At 50.6% G+C, this 8,909-nt stretch overlaps 1 gene segment (V, D, J or C); it reads left to right on the top strand.

Moving 5' to 3' along the window:
* The first annotated feature begins 5,215 nt into the window (after positions 1–5,215).
* LOC123347602 lies at positions 5,216–5,781 on the top strand. The segment is given in 2 exon segments: positions 5,216–5,306; positions 5,408–5,781. Coding segments are annotated over 2 exon segments (420 nt in total).
* Positions 5,782–8,909: the final 3,128 nt, after the last annotated feature.

Here is an 8,909-nt window from a genome sequence, read left to right as displayed (position 1 = left end):
TCTCATGGCCTCAGGCTGCTCATGAGCCATAACACACTGGACTTAATGACTTCCGGAGATCCCTTTCCAGTCCTACTTTTCTGTGATTCTATGATCTGTTTATTGATTGATCCATCACTGATGGATACTACCCCCCCCCCCCCAACACACACACACTTTTGGTCACAGAGATCAGAACTCACGCTGGAGACAGTGCCTCTTATATTTACAAGTGTCTATGCAAACTAATAACCAAATGCCCACTTTAGAAACCTGCCATGCCTCCTGTGATAAATGGGGGGCTGGGGTGGCTCCCTTTTATGGACACTGAGCCAGTCAGTTAGCTATAAAATCCTTCTTGGCAGCTGTTCTCTCCTTGCTTTACCTGTAAAGGGTTGAAAAGTCTCACTGCTGTGCATAGGTAAAAGGAAGTGAGTGGGCACCTGGCCAAAAGAGCCAATGGGAAGGCTAGAACTTTTTTTAATTGATAAAAAACCCCTCCCCCTTTGTCGGTCTGCCTTTTATTCTTTTGACTCGACAGGCAGAAAGGGCAGCAGCTATGCTGTAAGAAGCTTGGGGCCAGGTATGAAAAATCATCAGTATCATACCAAGAAACTATTAATTCAAAACCCCAGCTATGTAAGTAGATCAGGACATGTCTAGGAAGACATGATTAGCTTTGTTTCTTTTTATTTCTTTATGGCTTGTGGATTCCTCTGTGCTAACCCCAGGTGTTTTGCTTGGTAACATTTAAGCTGGACTCCAGGAAAGCTATTCTTGGTGCTTAATACTCGTTGTTGCTCTTTTAAAACCTAGCAATAGCCTGAGTTTCCAGATGTATTTTCTTTCTTTCTTTTTTTAAAATAAAATTTATCTTTTTTAAGAACATGATTGGATTTCTGTGTCTTAAGAGGTTTGTGCACATGTTTTTCAATTAGCTAGTGGCAACATCTGATTCTTTTTTCTTTTCCTTTTTCAGCTCTTCCGGGGGGTGTGGGGTGTGAAAGGGCTTGAGGGTACCCCACAGGGAGGAATTCCTAAGTGCACCTTCCTGTGCTCTCAAAGGGGTTCTACACTTGGGTGGTGGCAGCATCTACCAATCCAAGGTCAGAGAAAAGCTGCAACCTTGGGAGTTTAACACAAGCCTGGAGTGGCCAGCAGGGGCGGCTCTAGCTTTTTTGCTGCCCCAAGCACGGCAGGCAGGCTGCCTTTGGTGCTTGCCTGCGGGAGGTCCCCGGTCCCGCATATTCGGCAGCTTGCCTGTGGGAGGTCTGCCAGTCCCGCGGCTTCGGTGTACCCACCGCCAAATTGACGCCAAATCCATGGGACCGGCGGACCTCCTGCAGGCGTGCCGCCAAAGGCTGCCTGACTGCCGCCCTCCAGGGACCGGCAGGGTGCCCGCCGCCACTTGCTGCCCCAGGCACGTGCTTGGAGCACTGGTGCCTGGAGCCGCCGCTGGTGGCCAGTATTAATTTTTATAGTCCTTGTGGGCCCCCACCTTCTGTACTTGAAGTGCCAGAGTGGGGAATCAGTCTTGAATCTCCCCCTATACAGGGGCTCTGACTTCTCTACAGTTTCTCATTTACTCCCCATCCTTGGACACATTCATTTCTCCACCTCCAGGAAGATGAGATTTTGGTCACGTTATCAATTTCCCAAGGAAAACTTTAGCCTCTCTAAAGGCTGTAGGAAGTCACTTATGTTACCATAGCCTCCCAAATTATTGCTTCTTTTCTTTATTTCTTTGGGATCTTTTAACAGAAACACCAGATAACGGTGAGCAGTTTATACAAATATAAAACTTCTCTGAAGTGCCCCGCCCCCTCCTTTCCCACCAGTCACAATCTCTCTGCCCCTCAAGGAGTGGTGGAATTATTTCTGATATATTTAAGTCGCCTTTTTATCATTTCATTACAGCCCCAAACCACACCCTTTACGAAAAACACAACCAAAACAATGAAGAGGAAGCTTACAGGGAATGTGGGTAGGAGAGGCGAGAATTTATAGCAGGCTAAAAAACACAAAAACACCCCTCCCTCAAAGAACAGCATGATACAATAATACAACTACCCGTTGGATTCCAAATGAGAAGCCTGAGATCTGACCGCACTGCTCTGTGTTACTGTGCCAGTTAGGGAAACCTGGGTGTCTATTATAAATATACAGAAATGGATTTCTGCTACATGTGAAAATGAACCTTTCCACCATCTTTCCACTGTTCCGGTACATTATCACTCGGGAATCAGTTAAAAGAAAATAGTTGTATTTACAGGAGTGTTTTTTAAAGGGAATTGGAGGAATTAGGCCTTTAATTCCCATTGATGCTGGAATGCAGGGCTTACTGAGTGCCTGACTCCCTGAGGTTCCTTTGACAATCACAGCAGCAGTGAAGGATCAGAAAGGTGCTTATACACCACATTGAAAATGCACAATGCAGCCAGAGACTGTTTGGGAGTGAAAACTGCAGACGAGCTATAAACTCTGGCTCTGATTTATAAAGAAGCCTAAGAGAGTTAGGTGCCAAAATCCTTGTGATGGTCAGGGGGAGTTGGGAACCAAACTCCATTATCCTCCACTGGAATTGCAAGTCTACAGCTCTACTTCCAATCCCGTCTAAAAAGAGAGGATACATTGTCACACATATCTGACTCCAATAACCACAGGTACTTTCATTTTCATCTGTCCTGCCAGGTAGGTAGCCAAATATTCTTGTCTGTCAGGGGTGATCCAAAGCCACTCAGGCCAGAGAGGACATTTCCTTTGACCACAAAAGATTTTGGTTCAACCTCTAGCCATTAATGTCTTGGAATGGGATTTCATTGACCTCCTGTCATTATTTCTCTGCTGCAATGGAGGTAGAACATCACATCACTGGTTGGAAACATATAGCAATGGAGAAGTCTGACTCCTTCTATTTGAGCTCCAGTGCAGGTAATTCAGAACATCAATGGAAGGGGTTTGTGTCTCTTATAAGAAGCGGGATATGCAAATGGAGAAGACACTTTCCTGTTTAAATTTGTCTCACTCTGCCGAGGCTGCACCCGCAGAGATAATCCAGAGCTCTGCAATTGTGCAATTACCAACCAATCCCCCGCCCCGAGAACTTCCCCTTCAATCACCGGGGGAAATGGGACCTTGGATTCACTCACTTTTTGCTATAACATCTTTTAAAGGTAGTTTTGTACCCTCAGTAATTTGCAGAGTCATAAAAAGAACAACTGCAAGGATTAAGCACCAAGAATAGCTTTATTGGGGTCCAGCTTAAAGGTGACAATTGAATGTGCACTCTTTTTATACTAACATCTATAAAGTGTCTTTATTCCCGGGTGCCCGGTCTCAGGTGCAGCTGGTGGAGTCCGGAGGGGATGTGCAAAAGCCGGGAAACTCTCTCTGCCTCTCCTGCAAAGCCTCCGGGTTCAGATTAGAAGACTATGGATATGGACTGGCTCCATCAGGCTCCTGGGAAGAGTCTTGAGTGGCTGGCTAGGGTTAACTCCCCAAGTGGATAGAGCCAATGGCATTTTCAGGCTGTCCAAGGGCAAGTCACCATCTCCAGAAACAATTCTGTCAACACGGTATATTTGCAAATGACTGGCCTGAAACCCGAGGACATCGCCCTGTATTACTGTGCCAGAGACACAACGAGGGGAAGCTAGTCTGAGCTGAAACAAAAACCTCTTCCTGAAGAGAGGATCATTGACTGGAAGTGTCAAGGCTGATTCCCCACTCTGGGACTCCGAGTGCAGAAGGTGAGAGCCCGCAAGGACCCTAAAAATTAACACTGGCCACTCCCTGCTTGTATTAAACTCCCAAGGTCACAGCTTTACCTGGCCTTGGGTTAGTAGAGCTGACACCACCCAAGAGCAGAACCCCTTTCAGAGCCCAGGAAGGCGCACTTGCGAATTCCTCCCTGGGAGGTACACCCAAGCCTTTTCACACACACCCTGAAGAGCTGAGAAAGGAAAAGATAAAAATAAAAAATTAACTGTTGCCACCAGCTAACTAAAAAAAAAGTTCACAAACCTCTGAAGACACAGAAATCCAACCATGTTCTTTAAAAAGGTAATTTAGAAAAAAAAAGGGGGGGGGGGGAGAAAAGAAAAGAAAAATACATCCAGGCACTCAGGCTATTGCTAGATTTTAAAAGAACAACTGTCAGGATTAAGAACCAAGAATAACTTTCTTGGGGTCCAGCTTAAAGGTTACAACAAGGAAACTAAAGCACCTGGGGTTAGCACAGAGGAATCCACAAACCAAAATAAGAAAATCTCTGGTTGTGTCATTCTAACATTTCCTGTCTAACATTTCTACTTCCATATCTGGGGTTCCAAATGAGTAGTTTCTAGGTATGATACTGATGATTTTTTATACCTGGGCCCAAGCTTCTTACAGCAAAGCTGCTGCCCTGTCCCTCTGCAGCGAGAGAACAAAAGACCCCTACACCCAGCAGTTTGTCACAATTTGAAAGGGTGCAGCTTCCCTATTGGTTCCCCTGGCCAGGTGCCAACTCACATTAAGTTTACCTCTTAACCCTTTACAGGTAAGGCAATTAGGGTACAGCTGCTAAGGAGGATTCTGTAGCTAAGTGAATGGTCCGGGAGTTACACAAGGATGCTAGCCCCCCCCCCCCATTTATCACAGGAAGGGAGGGGTCTGTGATAAAGGACTTTCTTTGTAAAGGGGCCAACACAAAGGCCTTTGCACCTACTGAACCCCACCTAAGCCGCCTGTGGCTGGGTGACTTTTATTCTTTGTCTGTGGCACTAAGCAACTTGACTCCAATATCCTTTTGATCATTATAACCTGGAGCATAAGTTTCATGAAGCATCTTTGTAAACTCTTTCCATACTCATTCTCCAAATCGTCCTGCAAAGGAATGGCTCGGTGATATAAATAATTGCTCGTATGTAACATTGGCCACAGCACTGAAGGGAATAAAGACAGAGATTAGATACATAGAGGGGGTGGATGGGGATGGATAGATCACTCAACTGCTTTCATTTAGTGGTTATATATTTTCAAATTAAAAGGTGCAAAAGAAATGCAGTTAGTGGACTCTGTGACCCACCTGCCGTTACATTTAACAACACGATTCAGCGTCACACGTCCTGGATCCCATTTTATATTGTCTCCACGCCCCCCCGCCCCCTCCCCCCGGCCCATGCAAATGAGGTCCCCGGGGCTCTGTTCATAGCCCAGACCTGGCCGCTCACCCCGCTCAGAGCCAGCGCCGGGCTTCAGCTTCCCATCCCGCCTGGGGACCGAGCCGCCAGCCGCAGACATGACCCCCAGCCTGGCCATCGCCTTCCTCCTGCTGCTCCCCGCGGGTACGGGCGGGATCTGCGCTGCCGCTCCGCGGCCGGTACCGCGTGTTCCCTAATAACTGCGCCTCCGGAATCACTGCAATATTCCCCCTTTATCTCTGCAGGTGTCTATTCCCAGGTCAGCCTGGTGGAGTCCGGTGGGGGAGTCAGGAAGCCCGGGGAGACCCTCAGACTGACCTGCACCGTGTCCGGATTCTCTCTCACTAGCTACGAGGTGAACTGGGCCCGCCAGCCAGCGGGGAAAGGGCTGGACTGGCTGGGAATTATCTGGACGGGTGGGGGCACTGCTTATAGCAATGCTCTCAAAAATCGCCTCAGCATCACCAAAGACAACTCCAAAAGCCAAGTGTTCCTGCAACTGACCGGCCTGCAGCCCGCAGACACCTCCGTGTATTACTGTGCCAGACACACAGTGAGAGGAAACCTATCAGAGCCCGGCCTAAAACTAACCGTGCAGAGAACCAGCCTTCCCGTGTGACGCGCCGAGAGCAGCAGCTGCCAGCACCGCGGTCTCTCTGCTTGGTTCGTTTTTTGCTTCAGGCAGATTCCTCAGCAAGTTACAAGCGCTTGTGAGTTAAACTCCATATCGCCCGAAATCACACAGTGAATCAGCGACACCGAGCCTGGGAATGGAACCCAGGAGTCCTGACTCCCGAGACCTTGCTCTGCCAATGTGTCTATCATTGTGCTAACAAGGGGAAGGAAAGACCCCAGGGATATTCATACCTAGACTCACGCTATAGCAACTAGATTATTCTTCCCTCCCACCATGGCTGGGGAAATAAACACGGAGTCTTTACACTGGTGCCCGCTGCTGACACTAGAGCCCGGCTGTCATATGGGAGCCAGGAACAGAGCCCAGGCCTTCTGTTTCCTGGAGGACAAAGTCTGAGTCCTTGGCTCAAGGGCTTGTGGACAGAAAGGAAAAAGCCACCAACATCCCACTCTGGAGTCTGGCTCTATGCCTGCAAGGTTGTGAGCGGGCTAAATCTCTCGCCTCTCAGCCCATTGATAAATCTCGGCCAGGGCTGGCTCTAGATCTTTTGCCACCCCGAGCAAAAAACCCTCCCAGAGAGCAACTACCGAAGCAAAAAAAAAAAAAAAAAAAAAACCTCCTGGAATGCCGCCCCTGGAATTCCGGGTCCCTCTATCCCGCTCTTCCTTTGCGCTGCTGCTGAAGTGCCACCAAAGTGCCAGAAAGGGAGTACTGGGAACAGAGCCCGGGGCTGGACCAGACAAACGTCTGCAGGGTCTAGTTCTCTTTAAGGTCTTGCCATCCCTACTAATGGGACTGACCCCACTGGCTCCGGTGGAACAATTTGTGGGGTAAGGGTTACTAGGCTAGGAAGGGTTTGCCGGGCCACTCTCAAAATCCCAATGGAGCTGAAATCAAGAACCTCTCCGAGCGCAGACCCCACTGTTTCCAATCAGGTTTGCCTCTCTGGGCTCCAGTCCATGTAGGGTTTAAATGGAAATCGGGACCGTTTCCAAGCTACCCAGTTTGCATCAAGCTCAGAAGCCCTCAGTCCTGAATTTCAGGGGTGTGCGAGGGACCAGCACATCTGGGAAGAGGAGAGCACAGAGGGGCTAGCACAGACGTGTCAGCCAATGCAGGGTCCCGTCACTGGGATACCTTGGAACTGCGATGGTTTATAACAGGGATAGGCAACCTTTGGCTGGGCCGGTTTGTTTACCTACTGCTCTGCAGGTTCAGCCCATTGGGCTCCCACTGGCTGTGGTTTGCCGCTCCTGGCCAATGGGGGGAGCGGGAAGCAGCGTGGGCCGAGGGATGTGCTGGCCGCCGCTTCCCGCCGCCCCCAGTGGCCTTAGCAGCATTATGGGCCGAACCTGCAGCCGCAGCCCGGCCAACCAGTGTGCTTACCCCAGGGCCTGGTGCAAATGTTGCCAATCCCTGTAACGTTTATAAGGTGAGAGCGCAGTAAGGCACCTGAGGGGAGCAGGGCCGCCCTGGGGGCAAGTGGGGCAATCTGCCCCCGGCCCCCACGAGAATACAGGATTCTATAGTATTGCAACTCTTCTTCTTATGGAAGTGGCCCCCAACATTGCTTTGCCCCAGGCCCCCTAATCCTCTGGGCAGCCCTGGGTAAAAAAACCCGATACCTCCCTCCCCCTCCAAAAAACCAAACAAACAAACCCCACTGTCCTTTATGTTTTCACTGTTTAACTCCAGAGAGGGGTGTAGCCCCCTGCAGTTCAAAGCACAGACCCTTCCAGGGCTGCCCAGAGGATTCAGGGGGTCTGGGGTCTTCAGCCGTGAGGGGCCCTGTTCGGCAGTGGGGGGGTCCTTCAGCTCTGCGACCCGCTGTCAAAGTGCCCCAAAGACCCATGGCGGGGGCCCCTGCCACCGAATTACCGAAGACCCGGAGCGGAAGAGGCTCCTGGGGCCCTGAAAAACTCTTGTGGGGGCCCCTGTGGGGCCTGGGGCAAATTGCCCCACTTCCCACCCCCCCAGGCGGCCCTGGACCTTTCTCTGAGCGCTACCAGCTCTCCTCAAACCAGAAGCCTCATTGAGACAAATGGGAAACTCCCAGAGAGGAAAGAAAGCAGCACTTGGCCCTTGACCCACATCTGAACAGTTCAGAGCTTTAGGCCAATTCCACCAATTCCCCAGAATCGCCCCGCACCTCAGAGGGCCCCGTGCCCAGTGAGGATCCCTTCCCTGGCTAGAGGCGCCTTTTCAATTTTAACTCACTTGGCGGCGCTCTGGGTCCTTCGCTTGCTCTGGGTCTTCGGCAGCACTTTGGCAGCGGGTCCTTCAGTGCCGCCGGAGATCTGGAGCGAGAGAAGGACCCCGCGGAAGACCCAGAGCCCTGCCCGGTGAGTACAAGCCCCATGTGGTTTTTTACATTTTTTATAGTCATCCCTGACAGCCCGAGGAAACTGTTCAAATCGGGCCCCACACTTCCTACAGCCGGCCCTGTCTGAACTTCCAGGACACATTTCCCTCTGCTCCCTGCCTGCACTTTCCAGCGGAGCCGGACATTGCTGGGAAGGCGGATGGGCAGGGAATTCACTCCCAGCCCTCGCTCAGCGCCCCGAGGAATTTTCACCTGCTAGAGAGAGTCTCAGCCCAGTTGGATCCTGGGACCTGACCCCACCCGAGTCACTGACCCCCAGTGACCGGCCGTTCCACAGCCTCGCGGCCCAGGAGTCTCCCACTACCAGGTAACTTCATTATAAGCAGGCCCTGAACACACGTTATGGGGAGCGGTGTCTTTAAAGACATTCACGTCTTCCTTATGCACAGGAAAAATGAGGAACTCGCCGCTCCCCGCAAGAGCCAGACTGGTCTCTGAACCGAGTGCAGTCATTCATACCAGTAAGGGAAGGAGTTTGAGTCTCTTATAAGGAGGGGGATATGCAAATAGGGGTGACAGGTTCCTGTTTAAATCTCTCTCTCTCTCTCCATGCCCAGGCTGCGGACCTAGAGACAAGCGGTTACCAGCCAACACCCAACACCCCCGTGAGAACTTTCCCCTCCCACACCAGGCAAAATGAGACTTTGGCTGCAATTCCTTTTCATTGTAGCAGCTTGAAGGGTAATTTCTCCCAGCGGTTGTCCCAGGTACCCGTTCCCAGCTGCTG

This window comes from Mauremys mutica, chromosome 13, assembly GCF_020497125.1.
Source record: "Mauremys mutica isolate MM-2020 ecotype Southern chromosome 13, ASM2049712v1, whole genome shotgun sequence".
Taxonomy (NCBI): Eukaryota; Metazoa; Chordata; order Testudines; family Geoemydidae; genus Mauremys; species Mauremys mutica.
Note: the sequence above shows the minus strand (reverse complement) of the source record. Positions and strands in the feature narration are given on the sequence as shown.